This window comes from Larimichthys crocea, chromosome XVIII (assembly GCF_000972845.2).
Source record: "Larimichthys crocea isolate SSNF chromosome XVIII, L_crocea_2.0, whole genome shotgun sequence".
NCBI classification, from domain to species: Eukaryota; Metazoa; Chordata; class Actinopteri; family Sciaenidae; genus Larimichthys; species Larimichthys crocea.
In genome coordinates, this window is record NC_040028.1 from 14,185,650 (window position 1) to 14,204,960 (window position 19,311).

The 19,311-nt window shown below is 43.9% G+C and overlaps 1 protein-coding gene across 1 annotated transcript in view; it reads right to left on the bottom strand.

Annotated features, from left to right (window-relative positions):
* Positions 1-19,311, bottom strand: part of lrp2a (low density lipoprotein receptor-related protein 2a) — a 44,863-nt gene that overhangs the window by 8,827 nt on the left and 16,725 nt on the right. Inside the window, exons 25-61 of the mRNA XM_027290913.1 lie at positions 19,007-19,126; positions 18,371-18,487; positions 17,893-18,273; positions 17,539-17,553; positions 16,909-17,157; positions 16,161-16,372; positions 15,845-16,029; positions 15,528-15,756; positions 15,224-15,401; positions 14,989-15,117; positions 14,036-14,202; positions 13,697-13,840; positions 13,460-13,569; positions 12,900-13,077; positions 12,537-12,750; positions 12,192-12,431; positions 11,857-12,045; positions 9,991-10,923; positions 9,731-9,896; positions 9,495-9,653; positions 9,108-9,397; positions 8,828-9,028; positions 8,599-8,625; positions 8,462-8,497; positions 8,119-8,361; positions 7,905-8,030; positions 6,999-7,118; positions 6,302-6,433; positions 5,534-5,735; positions 5,151-5,446; positions 4,097-4,763; positions 3,224-3,394; positions 2,917-3,140; positions 2,419-2,596; positions 1,536-1,732; positions 1,206-1,451; positions 959-1,087 (exon numbers count right to left, since the gene is read on the bottom strand). Coding sequence (XP_027146714.1) covers positions 959-1,087; positions 1,206-1,451; positions 1,536-1,732; positions 2,419-2,596; positions 2,917-3,140; positions 3,224-3,394; positions 4,097-4,763; positions 5,151-5,446; positions 5,534-5,735; positions 6,302-6,433; positions 6,999-7,118; positions 7,905-8,030; positions 8,119-8,361; positions 8,462-8,497; positions 8,599-8,625; positions 8,828-9,028; positions 9,108-9,397; positions 9,495-9,653; positions 9,731-9,896; positions 9,991-10,923; positions 11,857-12,045; positions 12,192-12,431; positions 12,537-12,750; positions 12,900-13,077; positions 13,460-13,569; positions 13,697-13,840; positions 14,036-14,202; positions 14,989-15,117; positions 15,224-15,401; positions 15,528-15,756; positions 15,845-16,029; positions 16,161-16,372; positions 16,909-17,157; positions 17,539-17,553; positions 17,893-18,273; positions 18,371-18,487; positions 19,007-19,126 — 7,800 coding nt within the window. The remainder of the gene's footprint in view (positions 1-958; positions 1,088-1,205; positions 1,452-1,535; positions 1,733-2,418; positions 2,597-2,916; positions 3,141-3,223; positions 3,395-4,096; positions 4,764-5,150; positions 5,447-5,533; positions 5,736-6,301; positions 6,434-6,998; positions 7,119-7,904; positions 8,031-8,118; positions 8,362-8,461; positions 8,498-8,598; positions 8,626-8,827; positions 9,029-9,107; positions 9,398-9,494; positions 9,654-9,730; positions 9,897-9,990; positions 10,924-11,856; positions 12,046-12,191; positions 12,432-12,536; positions 12,751-12,899; positions 13,078-13,459; positions 13,570-13,696; positions 13,841-14,035; positions 14,203-14,988; positions 15,118-15,223; positions 15,402-15,527; positions 15,757-15,844; positions 16,030-16,160; positions 16,373-16,908; positions 17,158-17,538; positions 17,554-17,892; positions 18,274-18,370; positions 18,488-19,006; positions 19,127-19,311) is intronic.

Here is a 19,311-nt window from a genome sequence, read left to right on the forward strand (position 1 = left end):
GATTGAATTAACCATAAGTGTACCACAGTGGCACCAACACATGTCTGTATAGTAAACTTTGAATAATACAGTGAGGACTCTCACAGTATAAGCTACATTTTATACACTTTTCTACATCGAGCAGTCAGCAGTCAGAGAAAAGATGATGATGCTCCGACCAATAATTGTAAAAAAAAAAAAAAAAAACAGCACATTTTTGGGACATTTTTTGGATTTTAAGTAATGATGAAACTGTCAGTTTGAAATGAAAGGCATCTTGTTTTTTAATTAAACCGCAACAGTCATGGGGAGGGAGAGCAGCGTGCTCAGGACAGATGGGTGACCTCTGTCCGAGCCTGTATGTGCCTGTAGAGGATAAGACTGCAGGAGATGAGAAGCACAGACGGGAGAGGAGTGGAGGAGAGCTAGTCTGAGCCGTCTCTACCACACAGTGCCGAGGGGGTCAAAGATAGCGCAGCATTAGCTAGTCCTCCTAGCCCTCCACCTGGCCCATCTGCTACATTCTTACAGGAAGATTAGCCCGGATCTCCCGTCCTGCGCGGGCATGGCACTAATGGAGTGAGGGCCTCCGATAAGAGACGGGAGGGCCGCCGCAAGTGTGTTTGGATCGTAGAAAAGTACAAAGAGACTTGTGTGAACCCTGCCCCCACGCAAGGACAGAGCACATATATATGTAGACCCATACCACCGGACAGCTTATAAATCTGCCGTGCGCTCAGAGAGAGGCAAATGTCGGGGGAGGGTGAGCAGTGAGACCCTCTCCATCAGCACCTCCCACTACCTCACTGTGTAATGTTCCACCAGAGGCTGAGGTGTTGGCTAATTGCCCTTCACTCACTCCTTAAACTACATAATCTCGAGTCCATCCAGTGATCATTTTAATCCTCTGAGATCTCCGGAATATTTATAAGCGAATAAATGTGATCTGATCAGGACCTCAGTCCAGTCATTGACTCACCACAGCCCTCCTCGTCACTGTTGTCTCTGCAGTCATTGTGGCCGTTGCAAACAGACCAAAGTGGCACACAGCGGTAGTTGGTCCTGCAGTCAAACTCTGTGTGGTTGTCACATCGATATGCCGGTCCCACTGTGGAGAAAACATCATGGTTGTCACATAAAGGAGGCAAAGACTTTTGACAGTTTCTACTCAGATTGTGAGTCCAGTTAAAGAAAGATACAAACAAACAACAGACTGTATTACTTACTGCACTCTTCTATGGGTTCATCAGAGTTGTCGCCACAGTCATCATCAACATCACATTTCCAGTTCTGGGGGATGCAGCGTCCATTGCGGCACTTGAACTGTCCCGGACGGCAGGTCCTGGTGGAGCAGTGGGCAGGGTCCTCGTCAGACTGATCACCACAGTCGTCCTCACCGTCGCACTGCCATGACTCAGGGATACATCGCTTATTTGCACACTGCCACTGGTGGGTTTCACACTGGTGTGTAGCTAGAGGGGATGACAGAGACTTGTTATTTCAAGATGTACCAAAAGAATACATTACATAAAAAAATTAAATAAATCACAACACACCGCATAGCACAGGGTCTTCATCTGAGCCATCATGGCAGTCCTGGTTGCTGTTGCACAGGAAGTGCGGACTGGTGCAGTTTCCATCATTGCATTGAAACTGGCCGAGCCTGCAGTGGCGAGCCGGACAGGTGGAGGGTTCATCTGAGCCGTCTCTGCAGTCCCTCTGGCCATCACATTTCCACCAGATAGGAATACAACTGTTGAAGCAGAGGCATGCACAAAAATGCTCAGTGTGTTTGCCAGAGCTCTACATCATGCATTGACTAATGTGCAAAGAATGTTTAATGAAACTTATTTTTAAAAAGATTTCCTTGACTGCCTTTAACCATTCAAAATGCATCGCTTATATAACTACTTACAACTCCACGAAAAGCTGCAAAAATGTAAGTGGGCATTAAAAACTGAATGCAACAAAGATTTGTAGCCTCTGCTGAGCCAATGACTGCACTGTGTGTGCACAATTTGTGTCAACAAAGAAAGATTTTGTTAAAAATCTGGTGGATTATATCATGACACAAACAGCAGGGGGCAGCGTTTTCCCATTGCAAAGAGAAGCAGAGATTTACTTTGACAACGTTTGCAAGGTTTCAGTGCTTTGCTTCTCCTCCTCAGTAAAGAGAATAATAAAACACAAAGCAAAGCAATGTCGAGATGAAAGTAGCCCAACACTTTTTTGTGATATAAAGTTCATGATAAGAAATCTGGTTTCAATTTTTGAAAGTGATACAAAATCCCTGTTACGAGGCTACAACTACCAACCTTTCTGTCAGTGGTCTATACATGGTAGCACCACTAATGCATCATAGTCAGTTCAACAGTGGTATACTGATATTCAAAATGCTGCACACCGCCTAAAAAGAACAGCAAAAACTCATTTACAAACCGTTCATTGTTAGCACATCTGTACTGGGTGCTGGTGCACATGGGAAGGCATCGGGTCACACCTCCTATCTGCACAGTCAGGAAATGATCAGGGCACTCACAGGTGTGTTCCTGCCCCCCATGATGGATCAGGCACAGGTGAGAGCAGCCTCCATTGTTCACCGCACAAGGATTGTTTACTGTGAGAGGAAGAGCCACAAGTTCGACTAACAATCTCACCGCAGCTGGGCAATCACAGGCCAGGCATTGTTCATGTTGTGGTTGATACCTCTACTTAAAGGATCAGTGTATAGGATTTAGTGGCATCTAGTGGTGTGGTTATCGATTGCCACTTCCTCATCTCATCCTTGAGTGAAGGAAAAACTACAGTGGCTAAGAAAAGAAAAGCTAAGAAAAGTTTTCCAATTGTGAACTGCCATAGAAACCTGCCACATTTTAAATCTTACACACTGGACCTTTAAATCAGCTTAAACAAAAACATTCAGAGATTTAAACTCACCAATAGGCTGTCTGTAAGGATGACATACATGGATGTCAAATGGTCTGTGAGTGGTGTTGACCAGGACCTGATGATCAGAGCCGTCGTATTTGTTGCCTTTCTCCACTGAGCGTGTGTTCCAGTCAGTCCAGTATACAGTGTCCTCGAACACGGTCAGAGCAAACGGGTGAGGCAAATTTCCATCATACACAGTGTGTCTGTGTTGACCATCCAAGTTTGAGTATCTAACAAGAGAAATAAAAAGTTATGTTACCAAGTCTCATGCAGACAAAAACAGTGTGATCACCACCTGACAAGTTACACTTACTCGATGTAACTGAGATGAGCATCGGACCAGTAGAGCTTGTCATTCGTGTAGTCGATCGTGATCCCGTTGGGCCACTCGATCTTGGTGGTGATGATAGCTGCTTTGTTCTTTCCATCCATTCCAACACGACCTATAAAGGCTTTGTTTCCCCAGTCGGTCCAGTATACAAATCTAAGAGGAAGCAAAGAAGATGACTTTAGATAACATGCTATCGTCATCTATTTGAAGACAGGAGAGCAATTTTTACTCAGTATGAGAATGAGAAATACTGACTTTGTATTTTTTTAGATAACGATACTGAATAGCATCCCTAAAATTCATCTCAGATTTGGATATTTTACAGGTGAACAACAAACATTATCGCTAAAGATGACAGTAGCAGTAACATAATAGAACATTTTAAACAGTTACCTAAAACTGTAAATATTATTAATAATAATTAAATAAATAATAATTTCTCTATAAATTCTTGAGAACTGTATTTTTGTGCCAATTATAGGTATTATTAACATTCAGTTGATACATTTCCAGATAACTTCAATTAACTGATAATGTTACCCAAAGAGTCTTTTAGTCATCTTAATACACAAAACATTTAAATTTGTCTACAGGAAATCAACAGTTTCTAACAATAAATGATTAATAAATTATGATTTAGAAATGGAGTTCACAATCTTACTAAATAATTAATAATAATTCTCCCTATAAAACACTTTTTTCTGCAGTTTTCTTCAATGTAATTTCCTTTCTAGAATATCTATCATCATATATGCTGATACCAACATATTGTGATAATATCAGCTTAGATTATTGGCCCTGCCGATATTTCAATCTGACTCATCATAGGACTCCCCTCTTTGCCTCCAGACTCACCCATATTTGGGATGCAACACAATGGCTCTGGGGTTTTCAAAGCAGTAGGTGTTATTGGCATCGACGCAGTGTTCAGCCAGTTTCTTCACAAATCGGCCATCCAGTTCAGAAACTTTGAGACAATCCAAGAAGCTGTCCACCCAGTACAGTTTCCTGGCTATCCAGTCAACTGCAAGGCCCTCTCCATGCAGAACTCCATTGACCACCACCTCTCTGTTACTGCCATTGAAGTACATCCTTTCAATCATTCTGCGACTCACATCTATCCAATAAAGACGTTTGTCGACACGATCAAAGTCCATGGCCACCACGCTGGTCAGGCCCTGCAGTATCATAGAGTAGGCGTGCCCGTCTGTCGACAGGTTCCTAAGGTAATAGCGGTTGCTGAAGATGAGGTAGGGTGAGATGTTGCTGTTCTGACGGCAGCTGTGGCCGTCAGGCTCTCGGAGGAATCCGGGGGCGCACTTACAAACATAAGAGCCGACTGTGTTTTCGCAGACCTGGCTGCACACGCTCGGTGTCTCTGCACACTCATTGATATCGTCGCACGTTTTGCTGTCCGACATAAGGCGGTAACCCGGACGACAGGTGCAGATGAAGCTGGTGGGTGTGTCGGTGCAATTGTGATCACAGTGATGGATGGTCGGGTCTGTGCATTCATTGATACCTACAGTCAAAGAAGCATACAACACAGTTATTAAAATCATCAGACCAATCTATCAATAAAGAGAGAAAACATGATGTATACTGTGGCTCTTTGTTTCTTAAGAATAATTTTAAAAATAAATATGAGATGCACAGACACGATCATAATCAGTATCTACTTTTCATTTAATTTCATCTGCCAATCTTTTTTTATATTTGCCAAATTGCAGAAAGCACATTTGTCTTGTCCTGTCTTTCCCCACACCGCCTCCAGCACTTCTTGGACATCTCCCCTAGAGGGAGCATGCAGCAGCTGGAGAAACCCAACAGCAGACAAACACTAAAGAAACTAAAAGGTTAAGAAGACATTTTTCATTGCATAATTCTGTGGAAATCTGGGGAAACTCACCGCATCCCTTCTCGTCACTGTTGTCAGAGCAGTCATCGTCCCTGTCGCACACCTGGCTCACGGGGATGCAGTGTCCATTTTCACATCTGAACTCTGCGGGGGGGCAGGTGGGTGCTGGCGTGCGGCACATGTGCTCCAGCTCATCAGACTCGTCACCACAGTCGTTGTCGCCGTCGCAGACAAAGTCATGCGACACGCAGCGGCCGTTCTGGCAGGTGAACTGGTGTTGTTGGCACGCCTGGTATGTGCAGCCCTGCTCATCACTGCTGTCCCCACAGTCGTTACGTCGATCACACCTGATTTTAGAAGACGCAAAAGATGAACTTGCATTGCCAGACAGATTGATTACAGATGTAATTTCTGATATTTGAAGTTGTTCTCACCTGTAGGCGCTGCGTATGCACAGGCCATTGCTACAGGTGAACTCATTGATGCCGCAGGATCTTCGTGTGCAGTTTTGATGTTCATCTAATGCATCTGCACAGTCTGCGTCACCATCACACACCCAATCACGTGGGATACATTTGCGTTGAGGTGGTTGGTTGTTGACACAGGTGAACTCTGTACTTGAACATGTGCGATTGGCTGGAGAAAAAAAAACAACATCAGGCAGGGGGGTTTGCGAGACGTGAAATGACGATGGTGTTTTTGACAGTCCAAATATTCCAGACTGTATTTCAAAACACGCAGCTGTGACTTCAGATTCTTTATCCATCTAATGTGACTGATCCACATTGTTTGAAGTGAGTCTCCTACAGAGGCTCAGGCAGTGAAATCTTTAGCTTCAGGCATCGTATTGTTGGAGCACGCATTGGTGAGACATAAGAGTCTTGATCCACCCTGAGCCAGGAAGCCAGAGAATGGAGACATGCACAAAGTAACGAGTGAGGCAGGAGAAATCAGGAATGTCAGCTCCTTGGAATGGAGACCTTCTACAGGAGACTAAGATGCTGGCTGTGTCTCCCACACAACACTCCCCCAGTGGTGTGTTTCCTAATCCATCAGCGTCCTAAATAACGAGAGGATGAGGGAAGCAGGAGGGGGCAAAGTGACAGGAAACAAGAGGATGGTCTCGAAGGAGAGGATGGGAGGATGCAGAGAAGGATGAAGAAGAGGAAAGAGAGTATAAGATGAAATGAAAGGATGCATACCACAATTATGCCTCTGGTCTTCATCACTCATGTCACCACAGTCATTGTCCCCGTCACAGATCCAGGATGAGGCAATGCACCTGCCATCATCACAACGAAACTGATCTGTGTTGCAGGTTCTGACCTGTGTGGCTGCAGAGACAAATAATATCACATTAAACCATAGATACTTTGCTGATATTTATAATATCGTCTGCCAAATTATTTATACTCAGTATAAATCTATTTTTAGCACTTTTTATTTTTGTTGCCAATTACCTAAGGCACTTCCCCCACTGCTTTTCATCTAATAAGCAAAGCACAATACAACACTGGCAAAGCTCTCAAAATAGTCATGGCAACTCCACATTCCCATGCATGGTGAACTATCTAAACAAAAGCCAAAGTGAGGCTCTGTAACCCCTGGTGGACAAAGGGAGGGGGAGGTGCTGTTCGTCAGAGGACACTGAGGGGCGTCACCGCAGAGGAATGCAGCACACAATAGGAGGCCTGACTGACCACATCGTCAACAAAGAAATACACCACTGACTCGCACTCTCTGCTGCATCACTCACAGCGGTCTCTCACTCCAACACACAGATGCAGATTGGCGGACAGACACAAACACACAATAACCGAGCAGCTGATAATGGGGCGGGAGCAGACACACAAAGCTAACAGGCCTGTTTTGGGGGTGAGAGAGTTGTGCGACACTCACTGCAGGAGAGGGGTTCATCAGAGCCGTCGGCACAGTCAGCCCCTCCATCACAGTACCAGTGGGCGGGGATGCAGCGGCCACTGGAGCAACGAAACTCACTCTGGGAACATGTGGAAGCAGCTAGAAGATGAAGAAAAGCATGAAATCACTTTGAGGGAATCTTAACATGCTGATGAGAGGGTGGGATGAACACAGATCTGTTTTTGACTCTTTGTATATCCTCTTTCTCACAACTTTAGGTTGATAAAAATCCTTTTTACCCAGCTTGTAACCATTCTAGATCAAAAGGATGTCACATTTTGATGTGACATCCTTTTAGTTTAGTTAGGGATCCTCTTCTTGTGGTTGTGAGGGGCTCTATCATCAATGCTGTTTCCTTGAAACTATAAGGCAGTGTTCAAAATTACTCCCTATGTGCTACCTAGTGCAGTATATTTACTAGCAGCACATCTGCAATCTCATCTCATAATCTCATTCAACACTACAACAGTCAACCAGGACACAAAATGGTTTGAATATCAAATTTATTTCTCATTGTGGAGTTACCATTGTGTGTTTATTATGTAGGGAATAGTGAATGACTAAAGGAGGGAGTGATTTAGGACATAGCCTAACTGAGTGAAGACAATAGGCTTTTTTCACAGCTGACTGTGATTTTGACTTGTTTGTTTGGTCAATGTCCTCATGGATCTTAATTTTTCACAAGTATTTTATCATTTCCATGCATCAGAAATGCTGTCATTAAAATCTGCGACTATTGCATGTTTGGCCATCCTGAGATCCCTCCTCTTGCAGAAGTTTCTTTTTTACTTACCCAAACTGGGGGTCTAAGGACAGAAGGTGTTTAATGTTGTATGGTTCCCTGAGGCAAATTTTGATTTGTGATTTGGCTGCTGCTGAACTCACCACAGTGTGTGGGGCTCTCGTCGCTCATATCCCCACAGTCGTTGTCTCCATCACACAGGTATGAACGTGGGATGCAGATGTTGGTGGACTGACATTTCGTGTGCTCTGGCTGGCAGGTTCTCTCCGCTGAGATAATCATACATTAGAACATATTTAACATATTTAACTGCTTTGATTTTGAACGTTTACCTGTTTAATTTCTGTGGATACTCACGGCAGTTTTGTTCATCAGAGGTGCCGTTGTCATAGCAGTTGTTGATGCCATTGCAAACGTAGTCCTTGGCAATACAGCGCCCATTGTTGCAGGTGAACTCTGTGCTGGGGTCACATGGTCTGAACAGACAGCCCACCTCGTCACTATTGTCTCCACAGTCGTCGTAGTGGTCACAGCGGTAGTGGTACGGCACACAACGCCCATTACCACAAGTAAACACTGTAGGCTCACAGGTGTGGAAGGCTGCCAATCAGAATCAAGAACAGGTCAGAGCGCTGACCAATAGAGAGTGAGGTCAGGAGAGAGGGGGCTGATATAGACATGCAGTGGAAACTCATTTTACCTGACAAGGCAATAAAGGATGACAGCAGCTGTGGGACTGCGTGCAAAGATATAAGAAGCACATTGTTTCATTTGTTAGTGTTGATTCGATTTAATACCGTTAATGGAAATTTAATCATGAAGCGCAAGCATACACACCAACATAGTGGAAGTCAGACTTAGGTCCTTTGTTAAAGCAAAAATACAGAATTTGTTAGTATTGGTGAAGGGAAAGAGAAAAGTTCTCATTCAGAGGAGAGAAGAGAAGAGGAGCGCTATGACTAAGAATCAACAGTGAGATTTTATATCATTTAATAAAACACAAACCGAGGATGAAATGCAAATAAGGAACTAAATTAATTCAAACTCTCTTTTAGGAACAACTCACCACAGACTCTCTCCAACTCATCGCTGCCATCTCCACAGTCGTTGTCATTGTCACATTTCCACTGGGCACGAATACAGCGGCCATTCATACAGGTAAACTGGCCTGGCTGGCAGCGAGTCCCATTGTCAGGGATACAGTGCTTGTTGTCAGCCAGGTACCAGCGGCCCTCTGATGGGCACTGACACTCAGCTCCGTTGGGTCCTACACAAATGATTGAGGGTTACAAACACTGCACTTAAAGGAATATTATGCAGAAGTGACGGCATGAAACTGGTTGTACCTGGTGTACAGATGTGGCTGCAGCCTCCATTAAACTGCTGGCAGGGACTATCACATTGCTGCTGCTTCCTGCTGGCCAGAACGTGGATGTCCATTGGCCGAGATGGAAGGTTCTGAATCATGAGCCTCTGGTCAGAACCGTCATGCTTGTTGGCCCGGTATATGCTGCGTGTGTTCCAGTCAGTCCAATAGATGAACTGACCGAACATGGTCATGGCAAAGGGGTAGATGGCTGTGCTGACGATTACCTCTCGATTGGCCCCCGTGAGTGAAGATCGCTCGATCTTCTGTCTGATGGCAGAGCAAAATAATGATAATAGCAGCAGCTTGATGGTGTAACAGACAAAACTGAGTACACATTTCAACAGTGGGATTTTTCAGATCTTACAAGCTGGCGTCTGCCCAATACAGTCTCTCCTCTTCATAGTCCAGGGTCAGTCCATTGGGCCACACAAGACTGCTGTTCACAATCTCTGTTCTGAAGTTTCCACCTAAGGTAGCACGTTCAATCTTTGCATGGATTCCCCAGTCTGTCCAATACATGTATCTAGGAAACAAGTATGGATTCATCTTTAAATAGCAGTTTAATCTGATGAACAAAGAGAGTGTGTGTGTTATTCTTACCCCCTGCAGGGGTCCAACATAATGGCTCTTGGCCTGGACACATGTGCGATAATAGTCCTTTGAAGGCCGTCCACAGACATGGAGTAGATGCTTTGGTTGACGTAGTCACTGTAGTAAATTCTTTTGTTTATCCAGTCATAAGCGATACCATCAGGAGCGCCTAGATCTGTCCAAAGACAGGGATCAAAGCAGCAATAAGAATGGTATCAATTCCTACGTGCATAAAAACGTGTATGTTGTAGTGTAGGTGCAAAACCTACCTGAAGCCACCACAACAGGAGCTGAGGTGGGAGAGTTCAGACTGATGTAGCTGATCTTACTTGCTCCTGCACCTGAGCTCTGTGTGAAGTAGATCCTTCTGTCTGTGAGGTCAAAATCCAGTGCAACTGAGGTACGTGGCACATTGACCACAGGAAAGGGCAATGCATGGTCGTCAGGGTCGAGGCGCAGGCTACGCACGGTGCTCTCAGTCGTGTAGATGAGATAATCATCCCTTGACACCACACAGCTCTCGTCATCTGCTGCGAGATTCCCAAAAGCACAGCTGCATTTTTTGTTCTGGTTACCTGTACCAGACTCTGGGATGGCGAAGCAGAAGTGGGCACAGCCTCCATTATTCTCTATGCAGGGGTTGTAGTTAAGCTCCTGGGCGGTGGTAGGCTGGGAACGCTGGTCAAAGATCGTAACATCTCTCAGCATGTTGACGTTGTCTCTAATGACAGCGGGCTGCTCTGTGATGCCCGGCTCTTTGCTTGCTTGGAACACCTTCTTGAGGTTTCTGTCCACCCAAATGATACTATTCTCAAACACTGTGATTCCATAAGGAGTTGGGTAGCGACTGCCATACCTGACTATCTCTGTCTCCCCTCCTTGAGGGCTGATTCGAGCAATCATATCCAGGGAGTCATCTACCCAGTAGACGTAGCCGGTTTTCCAGTCCAGAGCGAGACCTCGTGGAGTAATAATCCCAGACGACACTAAAATCGTGCGGTTGGTTCCATCCAAGAGTGCTCGCTCAATTTTGGGGTACTGACCATAATCAGCCCAGAACAAGTATCTGTTTCTGGGGTCCACCACAATGTGGCGTGGCATGTCCACCTGCGTCTTCAGCAGCACCCTGCGGAAAGTGGTGTTCAGCCGGAGCACCTCCACATATGTCTCAGTTAGGAAGGCGTTGGTGAAATACAGGTTCCCTGAAGAAAGAATCCAATTAGCTGAGTGTGCAAAGTGGCATCATAACATATGAGAGCATGAGGTCATCAACCACATACTGCTAATTATGATCATAATTAAATTAGACAGTTTAACAGTTGACATTATGGTGGTGATATGAATACACAACAGATTTTCAGTTATACTGATGCAATTTTAAATCCAAAGCAGGCAAACAGTTTTTCTCCTCTGCAGCTGTCTTGGTTTTTCCTAAACAAGCTAATATAATCGTCTCTGCTGTCATCTGTGTGGGACTGATCTCCCTGTTAAGTGAGTCTGGCATTGTCGTAAAGCCTCTTAACTTTGACTCTACAAGGCAGTCTGCTGTCCGAGGCTGTCTGTATCATAGAGCAAGGTCAAATTCGTCTGGCTCTGTTTTGGTTCTCCGGTTTACATCAACAGTCCAAGAGGTTGTTACAGACGCAGACAGAAGTAATATAAGTCAGCAAGGTGAACAATTAGATACTAAATCTAGCCAGCATGTTCTTGCCAGCATGTTCAACATGTTAAGTTACAATGAAAATGAAAAACATATTTGTTACAGAGATTTGCTTGTATGCCTCGTTATTATCAAATGAATATAACGACTGAATATAACCAACACAAGCAATTCTAACAGTTAGAAGTTAAACTGTTTCCGATACCAGAGCAAGAGCATCAAACAACAGATGCTCCTACTGTCTAAAACATATTCTGCAACATAAGGGTAAGATGCTTTGATGCTGGTGAACTTAATCCTCTTTTATCTACCTGCAGTACTTCATATGAATAAAATATATATGTGAAGATTAGTAATGCAACCAGCAGAGCAGTGAAATCATAGACCTGACTGTAACTGTGCACTACTTACAGCTTGTGGTTAAACAAAACAAATATTTAGATGAACACATTTGTAAGCTGACACGGCAGCATACCTGCAGCCCAGTCGACAGCAATGCCTCTTATCCCGTTGCGCCCTATTCCAGATGTTACTACACTACGTAATCCTGAGCCATCTGGCTTGATTCGTCTGACCCCATTCTGTGTTGCCACAGTGCTGCTGAAGTCACACCAGTAGATGAAAGCAGATGCCATGTGTACATCAACATGTAAAGCGTTACGGCCTGCAGGAGGATAACCCAATCGTTAGTGGCCATTACTGTTATTTCAAACACAATATTCATGAACATTTGATCATTTTAGAAGTTTTCTTAAATAAATGGATCCTATGTAAAAATACAGTAGCAGGTAATTTATAAGAACCACTAACCTCTCCCAGCCACAGGGACCATTGCCTCAGAGTGGTCTGCTCCTTCCAGACTGAAGCCTTTGATAGCAGACAGAGTGGAGATGACAACGAAAGACTGGTAGGGAGCGCACGTCCTGTTGTCAGCATTAAGTTTAAAACCTGTGGCACATGCACAGCTAAACAGACCCAGTGGCCGAGGCAGGCAGAGCTGCTCACACACCCCCATGTTGTTGGTGCAGCCATTGGATGTACCTGCAGAGGCTGAGTTTGTAGAAATAAAATGGTGTGAGGAAGACAAGGAGAAGCAACAACAACCCAAAAACAAACAACAGTAAATAAATGACAACATCTCCTTGTGCTACTCACTCTCTCGATAATGCACTTTCAGAACTCTGAGTCCAGAAACGTTGTCTCGCAGTACAACCTTGTTGGCACCCGTGGACTTGTCCACGCGTTCTATGACCTCAAAGTTGCGGTCAGTGAAGTAAAGGTAGCTGTCATGGACAGCCACACCCCAGGGGTGAGACAGGCCTGTCACTATGGTGATGCGATTAGTTCCATCTGGATCACCACGCTCAATCTGCAGTGAGTCACATGCCAAACAGGCAGTTACAATATGTTCATTTTGTACAATTATCAAGATTAGCATTAGCTTGCAGATCATATTACATGTGTCTGAACATTATATAATAAACTAATTATTAAAGAGATATGAGAGTAAAGACTCACCGAGCCGGTGCTTGTAACAGCCCAGTAAAGCTTGTTCTCTCGGATGTCCACAGTGAGGAACTCAATATGATCCAGGTTGTTGGTGAACAAGGTGACAGAGTTTAAGCCGTCCATGTCTGCAGATGCAACCTTGGCTGGAATGCCGCTCTCTGTTCCCTGGTCTGTCCAGTACAGTTTGCTTAGAAGACATTAAAGAGTGTAGGTGTTTATGTCTCAAACATGTACTATTTAGTCATGGATATCTATGTTTATTACTTTTTAATAGACATCTGTCAGCATTTAATTAAAGGAAAAGACACTTTCTGAGTTCATTCACTGTTTTTTCTTTTAGAATATTCCCAATCCACAGAGGACCATGGTTGAAGTATGAAATAGTAGAGAGGGAAAGGCTAAGAAATGTCTTATTGTATTCTATTGTACATTGCAGTGTGCAGTGTGGTATTCAGTAACACTGGTTGAGTTCTCTCTAGAGGCAGAGCAGATGGCTATGAGGAGGCTGTTAGAGCTCAGTAGCTGTGGGGATGAGTGGCTGTGCCAGGACTGTGTTAAATGGGGCTTACCCACGTGCTGGGTCCACTGCGATGCCAACAGGACTGCCTGCGCCAGTTGGAGAGCCGTTATTTGTGATTAGAGTTTTCCTGTACTGTATCTCCCCTCTCAACTTCAAAACCTGTCCGAGCACAAACACAAACAGGTGCTAGTTACTGTACTGTGACACTTATTCATCTGTGCTATCACAAAGTAATAATAATTAGTTATTATTCTAGTTAAATTATTAAAGTAGTAATGAAAAAAACCTCAATAGACTGCGTTGCTGGATTGGTGTAGTACAGGTTCTGTGTTATCCAGTCCAACGCCAGGCCAACAGGGGAGCCAAGGATGGCTGCGGGGGCAAACTCTGTCCTGTTGGTACCATCTGACTTCACCCTGTGGATCTCACCCTGGTTGAGAAAGGGAGAAATATTCATATCAGGCACTGGTACTCGAACTGTGTACGATTACAGTACATGTACAGTGAGTCTCTTGTATACTGAGTAGGAGTGCATCTCTGCACTGCCCTCACAACGCACTGCAATATTTACTGTAGCAGATAGAAAATAAGAAACTGGAAATAGTGTCTTTGGATGATAACTTACTGGGTGCTCCACCCAATAGATGGTCTGTTCGCTGTCATCAAAGTCAACATCATAGCCATTTTGAAGCCCAGCGACAGGGACCATAGCATCATTACTTTTGTCCTCTGGGTTCAAGGAAATGCCATAGATGATGCTGTCTCTCACAACCACCAGGAAAGGATCTTCAACTAAAAAAAATCATAAAAGTAGTGGCTAAGAAAAGATGAAAACAACAAATCCTACAGTAAATCACTTGTGCCTTCTAACTTGTAAACAAAATACACCAAAGCTGTAAATATTTCTTGAGGTTCTGAAACAAAGCTAGGAAAGTGTGTCCCCCAGAGGTGGATTTAGCCCGTGATAATCCAAAACTAAAAGTGTATGACACATGTGGCAGAATAAACCCTGAGCTAAAATGCCTTTATCTATAAAGAGGATTGACTGGTGAAAGTTGTTTCAACTATCTGATTTGCTTTGTCATCAGAGATTAGAATCGATGAATGGTTGTGGGGCATTTTCATTCCTGGATAATCATTGGCCTCAGGGGGAGACTGTGTTCTGCTTGGCTTGAATGGGCTGAAATCTGAGATGAATTAAGCTGTTGACCTAAGGGGGACTCCTTGGACTTTGAATTAAAGGTCCCTTGTCTTCTTAAGACCTTGAAAGACATGCTTATATGATTCTTAATATTTATGACTGGAACAGCAGTTTACAAGAGAATCTAAATGGGAGACTGTTGACAAGCACCTGGATCGATCTATAATACGAGTTCTGTGCTCTCGAAGATTTAGCCTCTTACCAACATTAATGTGGCTGCAAATGAAGCGTGCAAAAACCGTCATTTCCACATGTCTGCTTTTTGCTCTAAGATGAATGCCTTATGAGTGTATCAACTTATCAAATGCATCTGACCTGACTTCCTTTTTCATCAAACTGAGTGATGATTTTTTTTCTCCATTTGGCAGGATGCATACCTCTGGTGCAGGTGATTTGGTCTGCTGCCAGTGTCCAGCCTGAGGGGCAGGCGCACGAGTAGTAACTCGGTGCCACAGCAGAAAGCAGGCAGATATGAGTGCAGGGACTCCTCAAGCAGTGGTTTTCGGCTAAAAATGATCACACATACAAAAAGTCAACAGACTAATCTTAATGTATTTACACAAACATCGGACGTGCTGCAACAGAGATTGGTGTAGATTATCTTTACCATACCTGCCGGCTGCCTGGCTGGGTGTACTGTCACCAGACCCATTGGCTGAGGGAGGTTGAACAGCATCACTGTCTGGTTCACCCCATGCCACTTATGGGCTCGCATCACACGGTTGATGTATCTGTCGGTCCAATACACAAAATCCTCAAAAATGGTAATTGCGTGGGGATGTTGCAGTACCTTTACACAGAGCAAAAGGGAAAAAAAAGTGTGTCTTACACATACTATTCAAAAAGAAATAAACTCTGTTCACTTTTAGATTAAGATCTCTACTTAAATAATGTGTCTTTCTCCTCATACACTCACCAGGTCACTGGCCAAAACTTGTTTCCTGTTGTTTCCGTCATAATCACAGTAGTCAATGAAATCCAAGTAGGCATCAGCAAAGTATAACAAATTGTTTGGATAGTCTATGGTTAGGCCATTGGGCCAGTACAGCTTGTTGCTTATGATAACAGTCCTCAATTTCCCATCCATGCTGGCCTTCTCAATGCGGGGGTTCCTCCCCCAGTCGGTCCAGAACATCAGGTGAGCACTGCAAAACAAATTACATCGTTTAACACTAACAGCTTTGATCATGAAAAGCAGAGACCATAAAATGTGTTACATCCTACAACACTGACCTGTCCCTTGGGTCCAGCACCAGGGCTCGGGGGTTGGTGACATTTTCACTGACTAACACAGTACGATGGGTGCCATCCAGTTTAGACACTTCAATAGTCTCCAAGACGTAGTCAGTCCAATACAGGTTCCTGCCCACCCAGTCCACAGCGAGGCTCTCTGTTACAGTCACTCCACTGTCAAATATCTGTCCACAAGAGACTCACTCTTAATTAAATGTGTTTACATGTGAAAACTACATCTAAAGGTATGAATAAACACATAAAACGGTTTTAGTGAAATATGTCTGCAGTGACAAAATGGAACAAACTAACTCACCACAGTTCTGTCTGTGCCGTTTTTGTTAGCGCTCCAGATTCTGTCCTGGCTTGTGTCGGACCAGTACACGCGGTCTGTGATCGAGTCATAATCTAGGGCCACGATGTTACGTCCGTCTCGAACCAGTGAGCGGACCACATTGGGCTGAGTGGTTATGTCATCTTGCACAATCTGATTTCGACTGGCCACGAGTAAGAACGCCTGACGAGAATCTGTAGACACACATCCAATCGGTGTTACCTGTTTTTCATTTCCATTCTCATGCTAATCAGAGCACTTATCAGCTTTTGCACGTCTACCAAAACTCTACGGCAGGGCTGTTAAACAGACCCTACTTAAATGGCAATCCTTGGGGAATGCACTGTTGTCCAAATAATGATCTATTGTATTGCAAGGCCTTTCAATGGGTTATCTGTGTGGAAGAGGAGCTCATGTCAGGCACGCTCCCTATAAACAGCCCTTTGTTGGTGATTATGTCCTAATTACACCAGTGACGGCCAGTGATTGACATATATGTTATTTGTCTTATCTAAAGAAATCAGAGTAGCAAGGAGAGACACAGGAGAAGAAAGACAGTGTGTCAGTCCCACAGTCTGGGGCCCAAGCTCCCCCTTTATCATAGCTCATTCCTGCCAGCACAGTAGAGAAAACTGAGATATGTGCTGCAAATCATCCTGCCTGCAGGACTGATAATTGGCCTTTTTCCTATGTAACTCACACAGAAGGTTTAAGTCACATTGCTCCTCACCTGAGGCTTTGCAGGTACGCTGGTCGGCTTCAAGAGTGTAGCCATCCTGGCAGTGGCAGCGGAAAGAGCCTCTCTCATTAAAGCAGTGTTGGCTGCATAGTCCAGGGGGATTACACTCATTTACATCCTCACATGTTTTGGAGTCATTGCTCAGTTGATAACCCAGAGGGCACGTGCACTGGGCCCCAAAGGGCCCTTGGATACAACCGTGGGTGCAGCCAGCATTGTTGTCTGAACAGCTTTCCTGATCTGAGTTGAAAGCAGGGAAAGCAAAACTTAGAACATACAAATTAAAATCTTTCAACACAAATACAAAATCTATCAATTTATCCAATCAATATACATCCTCTAATGATAATTACGATGATAAAACAACAAAGCACTATCTACTTCAGTAAGTCTCTTTAGAAGTGCTACTCTGAACTATTTTTTAATAACATTTGGGGCAAATGGTGATGATGATGTCAACTTACCACACACACACACACTCTACTAACAACAAAATGTGTCTTTGATCATATTTTGAAACTCCCTAATATCAAAACAGTTAATAAAGAAACTGTGTTTGTTAATAAAAAATAATCAAAACACTTGCAGAGTTTCTACCAATGATTGAGAGTTTGTTCCTACCTGGCAAAGGCTCGTCTGAAAGCAATGAGAAAGGCAAGAAAGGAAAATCACAGATAATTTCCAGGTTAATACAGGTCAAATCAACACACATGCATGATTTTCACACAAGAATCCAAAGACAAACAGATAACATTCAACACAAAATCTCTGTGAAACAAAGCCCCTCCTGTTTACAAGATACAGACTCCAGTGAGTGTTTGATCCTGTTTGTCATGTGATATGAACATTTAATTGAATTTAAGGAGGCTTACAAACAGGTGCAGTTGCTTAGAAACGTAATAAAACAATCCAGGCTTCCTGATAGACAAATAAACTAATGTTCCAGGCTGAGAAGGTAGCAGAGATCAGACTTACTGCAGAGAGGAGACTCGTCAGCACCATTGGGGCAGTCAGGAGTGTTGTCACACACTGTGGTGAGGTTGATGCACACACTGTGGCCAGGGCACTGCCACTGCCAGCTTGGACATCGGAAAGGCGGTGTGGGACAGTCTCTTTCATCGCTCATGTCCCTACAGTCATTGTCCCCATCACAAATCCAGCTGCGTAACACACAGTTCCCATTATCACAGCGGAAGAGTGAGGAGGGGCAGGTGCGAGGTGGGCAGGCATGGTGTTCGTCGCTGCCATCCTCACAGTCTGGATGACCATCACACTCCCAGGTAGAGGGGACACAGCTCCCGTCTGACTGACACTGGAACTCAGTCTCATGGTGGCACATCCCTGGCGGCCTAGTAGCTGAGGTACATTGGAAAACACCACAAACATTAGGACGTTAGAACAGGCCAAAATTACAGATCAAAATATGCAAGCAAGACAGTATTTAAATACTCACGACAGGCTCGCTCATCTGAGCGATCACTGCAATCAAAGACTCCATCACATCGGTAGTAAGAGTTGATACACTGGTGACCACTGGCGCACTTGAACTCATTCACAGTGCAGTTATAGACTGAAAAAATCCAGTGGGGAATGTTAAACCTGATGCTCAATATTTCTGCAGTTTTGCATGCATGTTGAGCTCAACTGTTGAGCAACACAAGTAATGAGATCAATAAACTAAGAGGCTTAACAAATGCTTGTTGAAGTTCACAGAGCATTCAATTGACCTCTACAACTTTTTTGAACATGCATAGCTGGTACAAACAGGGCGTTTTTGAATGCATGAATGAAGACATGAATGACTGAACAAAGAAATTAATTCTTTGTCTGAGAAAGGGGGAATAAAGTTCACAACATATCAAAATAAGAGGCTGGGCTGAAGAATGTTTACAACCTACATGGTTATGAAACCTGGTGCAAATAGTTCCGATCAGCAACTTATCTTCTTATTTTTATAAATACAATATAAATACAAGCAGAATGAAATGAAATAGATTTTTATCAAATACACACTCGTGTAAAGTGACCTGATATGATTTAAGCACCAGATGAGACCTGCAACTATTTGTGTGTTCAGAAAGGTACTCACTGCATCCCTGCTCATCTGCCCCATCCACACAGTCTCTGTCCCCATCACAGACATAGTTGGGGTCTATGCAACGGTGATCTGGACACTGAAACTGTCCCGGATGGCATGTGCTTCCCAGATCTGTCACAGCAATACAACAATACGAATCTATGAGCTTATCTCCTAGTGTTTCTTGACCAACACATACAATATAGTTTAGAATCATTTTATTTTTAGAGGACCATAAACATGCATCTAAGAGTTACTGTTTGGTGGCAAAAAGTAATACTGGGACTAGATTTATTTTAAGGTATATTAATTTCACT